At 42.3% G+C, this 18,577-nt stretch overlaps 1 protein-coding gene across 1 annotated transcript; it reads left to right on the top strand.

Moving 5' to 3' along the window:
• The first annotated feature begins 78 nt into the window (after positions 1–78).
• LOC130124396 (uncharacterized) lies at positions 79–14,750 on the top strand. The gene is made up of 7 exons (XM_056293852.1): positions 79–181; positions 9,394–9,479; positions 9,573–9,702; positions 9,786–10,067; positions 10,202–10,321; positions 12,616–12,644; positions 14,580–14,750. The coding sequence occupies exons 1-7, from the start codon at positions 79–81 to the stop codon at positions 14,748–14,750; spliced, it is 921 nt and encodes a 306-aa protein (XP_056149827.1).
• The last annotated feature ends 3,827 nt before the right edge of the window (positions 14,751–18,577 follow it).

Below are 18,577 nucleotides of genomic sequence, written 5' to 3'. Positions count from 1 at the left end.
CTACCCTTCAGAGAGCATTCAGACCTTCTTAACAATAAGTGGGTCACTACAGTCAGATTGAACCATTTAAAAAGAAAAATGGAGAAAAGTCCCAAGTACAAAGATGATTACAAGAAATTCGTCGACGGTTTCTTTAAAGATGGCGATGCAGAGGAAACAGATGCCACACCAAAAGAGGGCAGTACATGGTACATTCCCCACCATGGGTTGTGTCATCCTAGGAAACCTGAAAATATTAGAGTTGTATTTGACTGCTCTGCCAAATTGGAAGGCACCTCTCTAAATTACCACCTACTCACATGACCGGGTTTAACTAATACTCTGACTGGGGTGCTGTGTAGATTTCGCAAGCACCAAATTGAAATTATTAGCAACGTGGAGAAAATGTTCCACCGCTTCCATGTCAGTCCAGATCGGGATTTGCTGAAGTTCCTGTGGTGGGAAAATGGGAACACAGAAAGGGAGCCCAAGAAGTATCGCATGTGAGTGCGTATTTTTTTAGGAGCATCCTCTCCGGGGTGTGCTAATTATGGCATGAAATACCTTGCCAGTAAATATGAAAAGGATTGCCCATTGGCAGCGAGCTTCATCCATCAAATTTTTTACATGGCTGATGGGCTTATCAGCATTGATTCGGTCGAGAAAGCCAACCAGCTAGTCACTGAAACACAAGAAGTCTGTGCAAAGGGAAAACTACGTTTACACAAATTTGTGTCCAACAACAGAGAAGTCTTGGATGCTCTTCCAGAGACTGAACATGCCAGTGTGGTGAAGGATGTAGATCTGAACTACTGTGAGCTTCCAATGCAGAATGTACTGGGAGTAAAGTGGAACATACAGACTGATGTGTTCAATGTCATCCTTAATGAAAGGGCACCCACACGGCGAGGAATCCTATCAACGGTTGGGAGTGTATATGACCCATTAGGACTTCTCTCTCCCTACATCTTGACAGGGAAAAGAGTGCTTCAAGAGATGTGCAAACGGGGAGTAGGATGTGATGATCCTCTTCCCCCAAAACTAAAGCCAAAGTGGGAAACATGGCTCCATGACTTGGAGAATCTTCAAAAAATTCAAATACCAAGTTACTTTATTCCTGAGAACCTTGGCACAGTCCAACAAAATTGAACTGCATCATTTTTCAGATGCCAGCATTAACGTTTATGGGCAATGTTTATATATTAGGATTGTTGCTGATGAGCAAGTGCATTGTGCACTGGTCATGGGTAAGGCCAGTGTGGCACCCACCAAGGTTGTCAGCATACCACGCCTTCAGCTCATAGCAGCTGCAGTAAGTAATATCCTTAGAGAAGAGCTCGAACCGAAAATAGATCAGGAGTTTTTCTGGACTGATTCACAGGTGGTGCTGGGGTACATCAAGAATGAGGCCCGACGCTTTTATGTTTTTGTTGCAAATTGCATTCAGAGAATGGGACATAACAGATCCAAGACAGTGGGTCTATGTTGAAACAGGTCAAAATACAGCAGACCATGCATCTAGGGGTCTCAAGGTGGCAGACCCGATGAAGTCAAGTTGGCTCACGAGAGATTGTCACAAACCAAAGATCCCCAGAGCTTCTTGTAGGTGACCCAGAGGTAAAAGTCCTGAAAACAGGTGCCTTTAAAAGAGACACTTTCTCAAAAGGCTGTCAAGATTCTCAGATTGGGATACAGCCCTCAACATTATTGCTCGGATTCAAAGACTGGCGAATAGAGACTGGTCAAGGCCCATTAGTGTAGAGGAAAGAAGTAGCCGCTCTTGCGCTCATCAAGGCAGCACAAAGAAAAGCCTTTGAAGAAGAGCTGAAGCCTTTGAAGAAGAGCTGAAATGGTTTAGTGCAAAAGGTTAAAGTTCAAATAGAACAAAATAATTTAGGAAAGAAAGGTGAACGTTTGACGCGACCATCTTTTCTTGAGCGTCCGGTTCAAAAATTAGTGTTACTTGTTGAGAGTAATTCCTAAACCACCATTGAAATGCTACAAAAAAAAAGATGTCTTAAACATTTAGAACAAGATGTTGTTTTATAAATTCATCTAAATGAAGCTGGGGGAATTACACACAGGACATTCAAATATAATTTTAGGGTCTTTATTCCGATAGTAAAAATATGGATAGATAAAAGGGTAAGGGGTTCACAACATCCCACTTTAACTCTGTGGGTGTGAGAGGGGTTTTTTTGGAGGGAACAGCTGTTTCAATTCAATGCAGCTCGAAATACAAAAAAATACTTGTATAAATACAAATACAATAAATACGGCAGTGGCAGCTTCTATGGATGAACATAAACAGTATTATACACCACTCTTCGTATTCACAACTGAAAATACAATGAGAAAATATAAAAATAAAACAATCTTCATTACACTGTTGTATTAGCATTAGCCTACTGTTGTACTAGCATTAGCCTATTGTCTTGAAGTCTACAACAGCGAAATCAATTAGCTAACTCTTGTTCTTATGCACAAACATACATATGCAACTCAAACAAAACTCTTATCATCCGATTTACATTTGTAAAAGGTTTTAACAAACCTCAAAGGTTGAAAGCTCTTATGGCGGACACAAAACCCTCGCCATCATCTGGTCTGCAATTGTTCGCCTTCTCTGCTCTGCACGGTCCCCAAAAAAAAAATGTGGCCACATCGAACATTGTTCACTTCCTGACAGCGTGATAGCGTCAGCGATACACATCCCATTCTTAAAGCGACAGTAGCATACATGTCACTAACAGAAATAGGGACTTGAATCGTGGTTTCCAAGTTTATAAGGATTTAAATTAATTCCTTTACATTCTACACTAATACTCCTTTACCACCAGATTACATAAATTTGAAATAGCATATGATATGTGAAAGTTAATTACCTGTTTATGAGAAAATTACAAGATTTATTAATTCTTTTCAAAACATGGCTAACAAATCTTTGTAATGTTGGTGGCAGTGTAGCTGTAGCAGAAAAATGTGCTTCTTTCTTAATATCTTTAAAAACTTTTCCAGAGGAAATAGTTTGTTTAGTATAATAAGTGTTGTTGTGTAATCATATTGTAAATAATATTTGCAAATATAACTTTTGGTTTCACAATGTTTTGGATAATAATGACACCTACTGTTCAGATAAGTGAGTTACGTTGAATAGGCAAGATACTGGTCATGTGATCAAGTTAACTAATTTGAGAGGAAATACGTACATTGCCGGAACCATCTGAAGTTACACACGGAGTAAAGTAAAAAAAAAAACGGAGTAAAGTGTCTTTGCAAAAGAAGAGTATCAGTGCGACATTAAAAGATAGTAATCTCTCCTAAATTTCTGGCCAGAAGGCACACACAGTATGTGATTGTTGATCATTCTACTTTTGTGTAATTCATTTATTGTTTCACAAGTTAATGTGAATGCAAGTTTCAAGAGGGCATTGATGCTAGTTTTAGTTGATAAGTTAAATGGCTAACTAAATCCTCATGGACACTAAAAGGTATTTTGCTAAGAAATGGCTATTGGCCAACAGACTCAGTTGTGAAAGAAGATAATAATACACTTGTCAACCATCAGTCGGAACATAGTTTTGTCTGTACCAGAAGTAAAACTTTGGGAGTAGTTACATATATAAAGAGAGCGAAAGAGATAATAATAATAATAATAATAATAATAATAATAATAATAATAATAATAATATCCATCCACATAATAATAATATCCAGCCCATCCACACTGACAGAGAGATAAAATCCAACAAGCCCGACATTGTTATCAGGGACAGAAAGCAAAAGAGGTGCATGCTCATCGACATGGCAATACCAACCGAAACAAACACCTCAGTGAAAGTCACAGAGAAGTTGACCAAGTACAAAGACTTGGAGATTGAAATCAACAGGATGTGGGGAACGAAGACCGAAACAACTCGGAACTCTAGGCGTCATGAAGAAGGGAATGGAAAAGTTCACCAACTGTATCCCAGGCAACATCAACATCTGTGTAGTCCAGAAGATCGCCCTACTCGGAACAGCCCACATAGTACTGTCAATCAAGTGACATCTGCCCTATAGTGCCCTAGGTCCATAGTTTGGACCCGGCTCTACAGGATGTAAAACAGGAAATGTGAAAGAAATAATAATAATGAATTAAACTTATGTAGCGCTTTTGTAATACTCAAAGTCACTTTACAATAAACGGGGTGAAACAAGACAACAGATAAACATAACACAGGGGTGGATGGGATGGGGGCTACTAGAGGGAGAAGCGGCAGCCACACATGATGCCAGCAGTACTCTCTGACTCAGACAGATACAAAAGGGAAAGAAAAACAAACTTAATAAATCACATAAATCACAGATGAAGTCTGAAGAGGTGAGTCCCGACCAATGACCTGAATGTGGGCAGCCCGCAGCAGTGTCCTGTCATGTATCTACAGGATAACTGAATTATACAACGATCAAGGTGTATCTTGGTCTTCCTCTTTTATTTGCTAGACCATAGTAACATTACAAACGACTGCGTTAAGCAGGCACGAAAACACATGAGTGACCCTCTGGCTCTGTCTTCTTCCAAGGGCTGCGCACCAGAGTGGCGTGTGTACATTTATACAACATACACAACCAATAGACATCGAGGGTCAGAGGTCAAACATAAAACACATATTACTGCAAATAAAAACATTTGCTTTCGTGTGTATCTCCATACACTACACTCCTCCCCTGACATCTGAACCCAGTACATTTACAGTACAACAATATTTTCTTTGCCTTTTTTTTTTTTACATCTTTTCAACATTACATTGTTATAACAACAACTGGGTTCTCACAGATTTAATCTATCAGGCGGCTTCACATGCCGCTGCGGCCTCTGGACACCCTCTGCAACTGAGGAGGGAGCAGTATCACTGGATCCTTGCTGCACAACCCTCTCAGTGGATTCTGGAATGTTTACAGGCATTGCTACACATGCATGTGATACATTTGGAACAACCCTCAGATCATCATCAGATTCATCTGACACATTACAGTTCTCAATCTCAGTATTGATCATTTGATTGACATGTCTCTTGTGCACCTTTCCATACACTTTTACAAGATATGTGACAGGACCAAGTGCCTTTACAATGTACCCAGGCACCCACTTAACACCTGCCCCTCCCCTGTGGTTTCGAACCAACACCTTCTGTTTTGGTAGGAAGTGTCTGACTTGTGCCAACTTATCTGCTTGCTTGGACTGTTGACTGTCCTGTCTCTGTTGCATGGACTCTGTGAAATTAGGTTTGGCGAGAGACAACCTGGTTTTGAATTGACGTCTGAGAAACAATTCTGCAGGTGTTTTCCCTGTAGTAGACTGTGGTGTACTCCTATAACAGAATAGGAAATTGTGTATGCAGTGCTGCAATTTCACATTGCTACTCTTTCCCTTTTCAAGAGCTGTTCAGGTTCTGCACCAAACGCTCTGCAGCCCCATTAGAAGCTGGGTGGTAAGGAGAACTCTTAATGTGTTTCACCCCATTGTTTTTCAGGAATGTTTCAAACTCAGCAGATACAAATTGTGGTCCATTATCAGACACAAGTTCGTCTGGATGACCCCAAGTGGCAAAGTATCCCCTCAAAACTTCTATGGTCTTTTCAGATGTAGTGCTACTCATTAAAGCTACTTCTGGCCAACGTGAATAGCTATCAGTGACCACTAGGAAGTTGAACTTTCCCTTCTGAATATAATCTATGTGTATCCTCTGTCAAGGATGGTTAGGCCAGCTCCAATTGTGAACAGGAGCCTTGGCAGGTTGGTGTCTGTTTAACTGGCATGTCTGACAACGGTTTACCAGTGATTCTATGTCAGAATCAAGGTTTGGCCACCAAAAGTGACTATGGGCTAATGCCTTCATCTTAACCATTCCGTGGTGATTTTCATGCAATTCACGTAACATCTGTGGTCTTAACACCTCTGGTATGATTACCCGGAAACCCCACATCACACAGTCAGATTCAACAGTCATTTCAATGTTTCTTATGAAGTATGGCCTTAGCTCATCTTCATTCAAATGCTTTGGCCAACCATTCAATGTGAAGTGCTTCACCCTCTGTAGTACTGCATCAGTCTTTGTCTGTTTTCAATCTCTTGTGAGGACACTGGCACTTTATCCAAGAATGAGAAGTGGGTACTGATCTACATCAAGCCACTGATTTACCGTCACCTTATAATCTCCGCAAATGCGCACTGATCCGTCTTTTTTCGGAATGCACACTAGCGGCGCAGCCCATTCACTATGCTGCACAGGAGAGATAATTCCCTGTTGTTCGAGTTCGGTTAACTTTTTATCCACGGCTTCACGCAGTGCACAAGGCACTGGCCTCGCTTTGCAAAATTTTGGTATAGCATCCGGTTATACACGCAAGGATGCAGTGACGCCTTTTGCACGGCCTAGCTCTGCACTGAAAACTGCTCTGTGCTCTGAGCACACTTGCTCCACTGGGTCAGATGCGGCAACGCGATTCACTTTTGACCAATCTAAGTTGAGCACTCGAATCCAATCACGCCCCATCAGCGCCGGTGCTTTACCACGGGTCACTAGCAAGGGCAGCTGTAAATGCTGTTTCCCACATTGCACATTCACTAGGATTTTACCCAACAAAGCTAACAGTTGGTCTGTGTATGTTCTCAGTGTAACATCACATGAATGCCATTTCGACCCTTTCAGTTTTGATTTGTACAGGCTCTCTGAGATAACTGACATTGCTGCCCTGGTATCTACCTCCATGTACATCCTAACACCATTGCATTTTACCATCACCTTGTAAGGTTTCACATACTCACACTCAGTCTTTACTGAATACAGTCTCATATCAGTTCGCTGTTCACAAGAGGGCAATGGAGAAAAGGTGTGTCTTGAGACGGGATTGGAAGAGTTGGGGGGGATTCTGACTCTCTAATGATTTGGGGAAGTGAGTTCCAGAGCCTGGGAGCTGCTCTGGAGAAGGCTCGGTCACCAAAGCCGTAGAGGTTGGACCTGGAGGTAATGAGAAGGGAGGCTGAGGTGGATCTGAGGGACCGAGAGGGTTGGTAGGGGGAGAGGAGGTCGGTGAGGTATGGGGAAGCCAGTTTGTGAAGGGCTTTATAAGTAAGAACCAGGATTTTGTAATTGATCTGGTGGGAGATGGGTAGCCAGTGGAGGTGTTTTAGGACTGGGGTATGTGGTGCCAGGATTTGGTGAAAGTTAAAAGTCGGGTAGATGCATTCTGGACCAATTGGAGTCTCTTGATAGAGCTAGCACTGATGCCATAGGGGAGTGAGTTGCAGTAATCAAGGCGGGAGGAAATGAAGGCATGGATCAGTATCTCAGCAGCAGGGCATGTGAGAGAGGACCTTATTTTTGCAATGTTGAGAAGGTGGTAGGAGGAGGATTTGACCATTTGGCGGATATATGGCTCAAGGGAGAGGGTGCGATCAAGGATCACACCAAGGTTGCGTGCCTAGGAGGAAGGGGAAACAGTAGTGCCATCGATGGTGAGTGAAAGGTTGTTGATTTGGCTGAGTGGACTTGGAGCCAGTGACGAAGAGTTCAGTTTTGTCACTGTTGAGTTTGAGAAGGTTTTGCTGTATCCAGACTTTAATTGCAGACAGACAGGAGTCGATGTGGGAGAGGGGTGGTTTGTGAGGGGATTTGGTACTGAGGTATATCTGGGTGTGGGTAGAAATTGATTGAGATGGAGCGAGAGAGAAAACAGGCAGCCAAGTTCACCCAGGAATGATCCACATTCAACATAGAAACAAACACATGTAGACATGGTGCTGGAAAGGGCATGCGGGTGGTGTAGCGGTCTATTCCATTGCCCATCAACATGGGGATCAGCAGTTCAAATCCCCGTGTCGATCGTCCCTACAAATACAATTGGCTGTGTCTGCTGGTGGGAAGCCAGATGTGTGTATGTGTCCTGGTCGCTGCACTGGCGCCTCCTCTGGTCGGTCGGGGTGGCTGTTCGTGGGGGAGGGGGAATTGGGGGGAATAGCGTGATCCTCCCCCTGGTGAAACTCCTCACTGCCAGGTGAAAAAAAGCGGCTGATGACTCCACATGTATCGGAGGAGGCATGTGGTAGTCTGCAGCCCTACCGGGATCGGCAGAGGGGGGTGGAGCAGCGACTGGGATGGCTCGGAAGAGTGGGGTAATTGGCTGGATACAATTGGGGAGAAAAAAAAGGGGGGGGGGACCAAAAAAGATGGGACAACCGGTGCTTTAGAGATGGATAGTGATTGTCCACCAGTCTGTTTGAACAGCAGGATGAAATTAAATGTAAGAAATAAGTGCTGAGCATTATGGAACAAGGATGAGATGCTAATAAGTGGTTGGGCTTTTTTTTTTTTTGGGGTGTGTGTTTTTCTGGCGATGATTGAAGTAGATGATTTAACATTATCATCCATTGGAGAACAAGCTATAAGACACTTGAACATATAAACTCTGGACACTTGAGGACACACACACACACGCACGCACGCACACACACACACACACATCTCTCTCTCTAGCGCACGTGCAAAATGTACACTCGCTTTATTCTGCACTGTTCACTTTCTGCTATACCACTCCAGCACTATGTACAATTCAATTCAATTCAGTTCGAGACTTTATTGCAGACTCAGGGTCCATAACAGACAAGGACAAATAGGTAAAAGACAAACCCCAGACAATACAAAGAGTAAACACAATAGTAAAATAATATAAATTGAACAAATCAGTGTCTTATAAGAAGGCAGCTATACCAGTGGCCCCACTGCCGGGATTGGTGGCGTGTGGCACTGCAACAGTTTACATAGTTTATTACAATTCCATACCTCTGTAAATACTGTTGCATTTGCACTGTCAGTTGTTAAATTTTAGATTTTAAATGTGTGATCTTAGTTTAATTTTGAGTTGTTTTTTTCTGGCATGTCAATACTGTGAACTTTAGATCTCATGTTGGACTGTAAATAGTGTTATTCTGTTTTATAATGCTGATTTTTAGATTTACGTTTAGTTTTAACTTTTATCATATTCTTTAACTTTTTGAGGTTGAACTGATGCCTAAGCATTTCATTGCCAGCAATGTCTGCCACGCTGAATTGTTGTGCATTTGACAAATAGAACTTGAATTTTTTTTTTTGATTGAAAACTTAGCAGAGATGTATATAAATCATTGGCAAATAACACTGATGATTTACAATTATCCAAAAGCAGGTCAGAGTCCTTTCCATGGTTACATTTAGCCCTGCATGGGAAGCCTCTCATCTATTTGATTTTCAGAAAGGTTTATATTTTAGCTTTTCTATAGTTTTCACAAAAGTCGAATTTCACAAATATCAACACTGATCAAACATTTGATACTTGGTATGTACTATTTTTACATGCAATTTTAATCATCTGATCTGTCTTTTAATTTCACAGGATCCGACCCTGTGAACCACACATTCATCCTTAAAGGAGCCGATGTATATCTGAGTGTCCAGGAGAATTCTGTTGTCAAAGAAGATGTTCTTCTCAAATGGACATTGAATAAATCGCAAAATATAATCTTATACTTTTTTGATAATTCAAAGTTTAAGGTTTTTCTTGACCAAAAAAAGTTTGAGTTTTTCAAAGAAAATTACACTTTGCTGTTGAAGAATGTAACAGAGGCTGACAGTGGAGTTTACCAGGCAGAGGTGACTGGTTCTGAAAACAGAAACATTCCTGCATATAATGTCACAGTCCAAGGTAGGCACCTCAATGTTCACCTTTTGCTGGAGAGAAATGACTGCTGCTCTGTTTGTAAAACCTTTCAAACCCTTTCTCTCCAGAGCGAGTGTCCCCTGCTGTCCTGAAAGTGACCTCCGTCTCCTCCACGCCTGACTCCTGTAACCTGACTGTGACCTGTGGCGATGGCACCCTCGTCATCAACAACACCTTCAGATGTACCAATCAAATCTGCTATGAGGAGGAAGCAGAGAGTTCAGAGGTCATGACCCAGACTGGGTCCCTCCATATGTATTGGTCAAATGGGTCAATCACCTGTAACCATAGCAACCAGGTCAGCTGCAGCAAAGACACTGCGAAAATCAAGCCACATTGTGAAGGCCAAAGTAAGACAAAAACCACATGAGTACAGCACACTACACAGATCAAAGCAGGTGTGTTCTTTTTGTATTGGTTGTACTGAAGACCACACTGATAATCCTGATTTTTTTTTTTTTTTTTGCTTGTTTGTCTTTTCCAGACTACAGAAATAGCCCATATGTCTTGGAAATTGTGGTACCTGTCATAGTTGTTGGCATCGTATTCGCCATCATCCTTGGTTACATCTTGTATCGCAAGCGAACAAGGGTATGGGTACGAGGTAAGTCCCAGTCCTATGCATCATTTAAACATTTGATAATCGTGTTGCAAAAAGTCAAATTGTGTCTCGAGGTTTGGTCAGGAAGCACTCAGATGTGAAGGATTGCGCTGGTGGGTGAGCTGTGGGCCTTCATTGACATTCAAAATAACCTACAGATGATTTCTAAATAGTGTCATTTGAAAATCTCTAATTTCTCCTTCTGGTCTTCTAGTTCTTCACAATGTATAAATGAATATGACCCTTTTGGCTGTAAGCAACAGCCCGCCATTCACTTTTTCAGGCTTCTGTTGACAAAGTTCAGTGCGTCTTTACATTCACAACCTTCTCACCCCGCCTAATACTACCTTATTATAACATACAACATACACAGATTTATAGTTAGAAGTTGACCAGTTGGGCCAATTGTGGCTCTCTCAGCCCCAGCCACACCATACACATATAGAGCAAGTTTTTACATTGAAATTCCAGGAGGGTGGCAGAGTTCTTGAATTTACCACCTCCTGGACTATAAGTAAAGTGTACGTCTGTATGAGTAAAAAATGAAATTACAATTGTAATCAAGCCCCATACATTTAGAAGTTAATCCACTGACCAGGCTGTTACTAACCCCTCTTTATCTAGGACTGGCTGTGTTAAGGCCTTTACACACCGGGGACGTGACGAATAAACAACATGAAAATGCGAAATACTCACGTGCGAATATTCCACATCAAATCTATTCATACTGGCAGCGTTGCCGGTCCATCCCCCCACTGGGTGCTCTTCCTCCGTTGTGGCGCGCTACGACCGGCTCAGGGTCAGCAAGGAAAGGTTGGTTGCCTTACTACCAACTGTATTACATCCAAAAGCAGGGGTGTTTCCAGCATTTGAGGACATTCGGGGCTCAGCCCAGACTTCTGTAGGGGGGTCTGGGGGATCCTCCCCCAGAAAATTGTTTTGATAAACAACTGTATTTTGATGCCTTTTTATTCACTCTGGCACTTTATTTACATTCAAAGTACATGTCTTAATCATGGACTACCGGACATTTACACACATTATGTTTTTTTCAGGCTAAACATAGGCTTAAATTTAAAATTATATTCGGGGCTACACCCAAGGCGTTCGGGGCTTAAGCCCCGGCAAAATTACCTGGTGACGCCAATGTCCAAAAGTAAACTACATAATCTGCTCACTATCCTGATGGCCTAGTTATTCAGTGATTCTCCTCCACATGTTGCCCTTGATTTTTGTGTCCTTTGTCATACAACAAAGGGTGATGAGAAACACAAACAATCAACAGGTCCGCCATTGTCGTTTGGAGTTTTGAGGTGATCTGACATGATTGGATGATGCCTTTATTCACGGCGCGAAAACTCAGAAAAATTGACCTCATTCCAAAAAAAATACTGTAATGACCACGGATAAGTAGACTCGCTAGCCCTTGGCTAACCCTCAGGTCAGACCCTTTAGTCGACTTGTTAACATAGTCGCCCATGGTACGGAAGTCCCGGGTTCATGTTCCGGCTGCGGCGGTTCCCAGCTGCCCCCTGAATTCACTACATTGGTGTCAGATGTGGGATGGTGAGACCGTGAGGCCATTGGAAGCGAGTGCGCCCAGAGGCGTGAGAGAGCTGGTATGCTGAAGCACGGGGACGTGCTTCCTGAAGGAGGGGGGGTAGTGTAACGACTACGGATGAGTTGACTCGCTAGCCCTTGGCTAACAGGTTGGACCCTTTAGTCGACTGGTTAATGTAGTTGCCGTGGTGCGGGAGTCCCGAGTTCGCATCCCGGCTGCGGCGGTTCCCGGCTGCCCCCGAATTCGCTTTAAGGTTATTTTTTCCTGCATAATATTCACAATCTGTGTGAAAGTACTCATGACAAAAACAACAGTTTGAAAAAATATATTGATGTGCAAATTAATTGCATGAAAAAAAATGCTCCTGGTGTGTAAAGGCCTCAGTAAAGTCAAGTCAAGTCAAGTTTATTTATATAGCACATTTAAAACAACCACAGTTGAACCAAAGTGCTGCACAAGCTTAAAATACAATATATAATAAGTGACACATATGAATATAAAAATATATGTAAAGAAAACATGATAAAATAAAGACTAAAGAAGACAAAAGAGGAAGAAGGAATAAATAAAGACTTTAACAGGGAGTCATCTCATTTTTTTTTTGGCTAAATCTACTCTATCCCAATGTAGCAGTATTAGTGCTGTAGTAGATTTAACACTTTGTTAACACATATTTGCAAATGAAAGATCCCTAGGAAAAAAAAAATAACGGCACTGCTTTTTTTTTCTGATATAGAAACTCATCCATCGCATCTTACTTCTCAGGTAAGCTTCAACATATTTTCAGCATCAGTCCTGAGCTTTAAGTCACATCAAGGAAGATGATTTTATTTGACCCATATAATAATAATGATAATAATACATTTCATTTGTGGGTGCCTTTCAGCACTCAAGGACACCTTACAGAACACAGTTAAAAGACAAGCAGCATTGTATCAGACAGCATAAAATCAAAACAAAGCAGGATCGACAATAAAAGGTTAATACCTTTAAAGGTTCTATGTGTAAATCTAAATCTTAAATCTCTGTCACTCGGTGATGTGAATAACAATAACACATTGAAGTAAGCGAGATAAATGATAAGACAATAGGAGAGTAGCAAATATATATGTCTGGTGACATATGCCATTTTCAAACAGCCTCAGTAGCTATCATTTGCTGCCATCATTGTGTAGTTTTCCGATGACTGAAATTTGATATCAAGGTTTTTAAACCAAAACTTGCCCTGACATTATAGATAAATAGAGTCAGCTGCGTCAGTAAGCATAGTCAGTTATGCCATTTGTTCTAGGAAAGGAAGCTGAAAGAAAAGTAAATTGGATATTACCATAGCCTTTATCCAGACTGAGATTTGTATAACCTGCGGTATGGAAATCAGTTCTAAATATGCAATTAAATTTCTTTTTTTTTAAATTTATTTCTGATTTTTCCCTTTTACTCCCAATTTCGTGGCCAATCGATCCCTATTTTAGTTCAAACGCCCACCCTCGTATTGCATGTGTTCGCCAACTGCATCTCTCCGGCCGGCAGTCTCGAAGGAGACGCTTCACCACCTTCGTGACAAGGTGAATCCAGGCCGAACCACTGCTTTTCCGACACACACAGAGACGTATTCATGTCACAAACACAAGCCGACTCCACTCCCCTCCCAAAGACAGCGTTGCCAATTATTGCTGCCTCATCGAGTCCAGCCAAAGTCGGATCTGATGAGACCGGGGCGCGAACCCCAGTCCCCAGTGGGCAACTGCATGGACACAAAGCCGATGCTTAGACCGCTACACCACCGCGGACCCTATGCAATAAAATTTAGCTTATTATTAAAAGACATCTCTCTAAATACATTGTAGAGTTCCATCCGTCCATTATCCAAGCTGCTTATCCGAATTCGGGTCGCGGGATGCTGGAGCCTATCCCAGCAGTCATTATACATTACATTACATTAAATTATAGTGTTAACAAGTTAAAATGTAATTCCGACTCAAATTTCATAAATCACCATAGAGAAATTCTTCCTTTGCATTTGACCCGTACTAATTACTTGAGTGGATAGCCACAATACAGCACCCATTGACCAACCCGAGATCTGAGTCTGGCGCCTTGGTCATAGGCAATGGCCAGAGTATCTGATACCTAATCCTGAACGTCATTGGATATGGGAGGAAACCATCATTTGTCAGAATAAACACAAACAATTCAAACCTGATGTATCAAAGTATTTAACTGCAAAACAAAGGTCTGGTTAATGATATAGATATGAATAATCGCCAATAATTTAGCTAGAGCCGCATAATTTTCATCACAGTATGAGTATACCAGGATAACTCAGGGAACAAAATGTGTCCAAATTTAATTTTAGCACATCAAAGAAAGTATTACATCAGCCATCAGTGTAATACAAAACCAATACTTAGCAAAATTTCTGCCAGCTGTTAAACTGTATTCTCAAGATAACTATTTTAGTCCATTTACTCTTTGTACTTAACTCTACGTGGTTACCTTATTGTGAGTGAAAGTGTTATTGATGAAATCCAAAGTAACATGTAAGATTATTACGTTGTCACTCATTACATGGCACTCATAGCGTATACTGTATGCCTACTGTAGAATACTTTGGGTTAGGACTGAGGCCACTGTAAAGTAAAATGTTAACTAAAAATACCCATCACATGTTTCTGAAGGTGTCATGTATTTTTTCCCCAGTCTGAAAGTCAGAATACAAGATCTACTTCAGATCTGTTCACGACCTACAGCGTGGTACGCCGTCATACTGGACCAGTGAGCTCTGCCGAGACCAGTGACAACAACAATTCTAGAAGCATATACGCTGCGATTCAGAAGCCTAAGCAGATGCCGAATACCACGCAGACCTAAGGACAGACACAACTTCCTCTTCATGTATGTGGACTTTTATATACGTTATGAAAATGGAAATTTTCAGAAAAAAAAATGCTTTGAGGCCTTTGCTGGCCCTACCAACTGGCCCAGACCTCATCTATGGCCCAGCATGGTTGTGCATGTACGTCTTCATCTCTGTCTCCACTCTTTACCGCCTGCAATCTCTCTGTCCTGTTACAAAAAGTCCCATCGATTTAAAAAAGAAGTGGAACATATTTTATTACATTTCATTTTATCTTTTTTTTTGGATCCCCCCTCCCTTTTTTTTCTCCTCCCCAATTGTATCTGGCCAATTACCCCACTCTGCTGCTCCGTCCCCTCTGCCGATCCGTGGTGACTACATGCCTCCTCTAATACACGTGGAATCGCCAGCCGCTTCTTTTCACCTGATAGTGAGGAGTTTTGCCAGGGGGACGTAGCGGGTGGGAGGATCACGCTGTTCCCCCCAGTTCCCCCTCCCCCCCGAACAGGCGCCCCGACTGACCAGAGGAAGCGCTAGTGCAGCGATGTTCCTCCCGGGGAAAGGTTGCCCGCACCAAGACCTGGCCATATGCATTGACAACACCGTGGTGACGCCAACTCGGACTGTGAGGAATCTGGGTGTGATCCTGGATGACCAACTGTTGTTTGCTGAAAACGTTGCATCGGTTGCTTGCACCTGCAGATTTCTCCTCTATAACATCAGGAGGATTCGCCCATTCCTCACCAACAAGATGGCACAGGTGCTCATCCAGGCTCTGGTCATCTCCTGGCTGGACTACGGCAACCCCCTCCTCGCTGGCGCCCCGGCGTCGGCCATCAGACCTCTGGAGCTTGTTCAGAAAGCTGCAGCTCATCTGGTGTTCAACCGCCCTAAGTTCTCCCACACAACTCCCCTTCTCACGTCCCTACACTGGCGCCTAGTAGCTGCTTGCATCCAGTTTAAGACTCTAGTGCTAGGTTTCCGGTTCTGCCACCGAGAGAATGGCAGCCTAATTTTCAAGCTCCCTGACGGTTTTGAGAAATAACCCCAAAAACTTTAGTTCTGTTAACCCTTGTGAAGTTTTTGTCGAACAGTGAAGAAAAGGGGTAATACTAGACGTAGGACAACGATGGAAAACGTGATGGAAAACGATCCCGAAGTGAGATGAGGCAGCCGAGGTAGCTCCCCAAACTCATCTCCGCCACATGGCGAAGATGGCCCCGAAGTTAGCCTGCAATGTGGTGTAAACGAACTCCGGGAGTTCAGAAGAGACAACAAGGCGGCACAGCTCTCCGACATTAAACAAGAGCTAAAGAGAACAAACGACAGACTGGACCAGGCAGAGGGCAGAATTAACGAAATGGAGTCCGTGCTTCAAGCCACATCAATGCTAATCAAGCGGCTAATACAGCGTCAGGCTAACCTGGGAGCTAGGCTGATAGACCAGGAGGGTCGAGCGCGAAGAGATCATTTAAGGGTTTACGGAATACCTGAAGATAAAGAGGGCACCGATATGGTTGGCTTTATAGACAACTTATTTAAAAGCGCGCTGGACCTTCCCCGTGTCAGAGACCTCGGAAGTGAGCGGGCACACCGGGCATTAGCACCGAAGCCCAGCGGCCCGCAGGCAAAGCCCCGATCTATAGTGGTCAAGTTCGGGAGTTATCGGACGAAAGAGGAGGTGCTCCGGAGAGCCTGGCAGAAAAAAAGAAGCGTTCTGCAAAAATGTCCGCTGTTACGTCGACAATGACCTCCCCCCGGAAGTGCTTATGAAACGTAGTGAATATGCCGAAGCCAAGAAAGTTTTTAAGAAAAACAAATAAGGTTTCAGACACCGTACCCTGCAAAGATGCGGGTCTTCTACGACGACGGCACCCGGCTATACAAGGATGCTACGGAGGCAACGAGGGATATGGCTTCACGAGGATTCCCAGTGTCTATGGTGAAGTCCTCCGCCTCTCCGCGTCAAAAAGAGATCGGTCTCCTGTCTACCTGGCAGGCGGCGGGAAGACGGCGCGACCGGGGTGTAGATCAAGAACTCAACTCAGCGGAAGGCGGCACACAGCCCAAGAAAAACCTCCGCTCTCAATATAAAGAAAATCTCCTGAAATTCAGAAGGCGATCCCCCGCAACAGGAGACTGATGGTCTACAGTTTTGGCCCAAATGCAGATAAGTTTGATCTGATTTCTGAGTGCTATGCCTCTCCATGGTTATTTACATAGCTACATATAAATCCTACAGTTCTATTTTCTAACTAATTAAAAGAGTCGGGACTTGTTAATTGGCGAACTGTTCACAATTTGCTTTGTTTTGTTTTTGTTTCTTCTCTCTATAATCTCACTATTATTTACAACTTTATTTGGACATTGCCTCGCATGCGGCCACACCTTAGGGCCCCACCTCTGTTGCAACGTGGGACATTCCCTTATGGGGGCTTTGACTTTACAAAGCCCCGAAAGGCTCTTTTGAAACGAGCCTCGACATCGGAAACAACTGTTCATAACTGTTTCGGTGGTGTTTTGTTAAAAATTGTTTTGACTTGGTTCTTGTTTTATGTTTTTTCCCTGGGAGAGATATTTTTGTTGTACAAATCTAATGCTAGTAGAGACATCGGGAGAGGTTTATTTGTAGTATCCAATGTAGGAGACTATGAATAAGCAAGTCCTTAAAGTTATTTCATTTAATGTGAATGGGATTTTAAACCCAGCTAAGAGAAGTCAAATACTGTCAAAAATGAAAAGGGAAAATGCACTGATAGTGCTCCTGTAAGAGACGCATCTCACTTCATCAGAACATGAAAAACTAAAAAGAATGGGGTTTTCGAGGGTGTGTTATTCATCCTATAAATCAGGTCATTGAAGAAGCGTAGCAATTTTAGTATCACAAAAAGTACCATTTGAACAACTTTCAGAGGTTTCGGACAAGGAAGGGAGGTATATATTAGTCTCTGGAAAAATAGATGACACTATCATAACACTGGGTAGCATTTATGTCCCCCCTGGAAGTGATTTTGCTTTTTACAGAAAAATATTTGATGATAGGGGCCACAGGAATTGTCATATGCGGTGGAGACTGGAACATACGTCTCAACCCAAAACTAGATTCATCAAAAATCTCATCTGCTACGTTATTACATAGGAAAATTAATGTTCTAATGGCAGAACCGGGCATATTAGATCTTTGGAGAGCTTTTTATCCATCAGGCCGTGATCATACTTTTTATTCATGCCCCCATGATGTATACTCAAGGATAGATTATTTTTTTGTGTTAAAGAGAGACCGCCATAGAATGCATAGTTGCGATATTGGAAGTATTGACTTATCTGATCATGCACCTCTCTCTTGTACTATACATATCAGAGATAACCCGGGGGGAACGTTGTGGAGGCTAAATACAAGTGTCCTAAACAACCCACAATTTAAGACTCAAATGAGAGAGGAAATAAAAATGTTTCTAGAAGAGAATGATAAGCGGGAGGTTGATTCGGCTATAGTATGGGATACCTTAAAAGCAGTCGTTAGGGGGAAAATTATATCTTTCTGTGCACATGAAAAGAAAGAAAAACAATTAAGACTAATAAACCATAATAAAGAATTAAAAGATCTTGAGACACAACATAAAAGGGAACAAAAACCGAATCTGATGACAAAAATAAAGAAAATCAGAAATGAAATAAATATATTGTGTTCACAGGAAATTGAAAAAAAGATGACATTTACAAACAGAAATACTATGAGTCAGGCTCAAAATCAAGTAAACTTTTAGCAAGGAAGCTACAAAAACAACAAGCGGATAACACAGTATACAAAATAAGGGACCTGGTCTCTAAGACCATACAA

Source organism: Lampris incognitus, chromosome 14 (assembly GCF_029633865.1).
Source record: "Lampris incognitus isolate fLamInc1 chromosome 14, fLamInc1.hap2, whole genome shotgun sequence".
Taxonomy (NCBI): Eukaryota; Metazoa; Chordata; class Actinopteri; order Lampriformes; family Lampridae; genus Lampris; species Lampris incognitus.
Note: the sequence above shows the minus strand (reverse complement) of the source record. Positions and strands in the feature narration are given on the sequence as shown.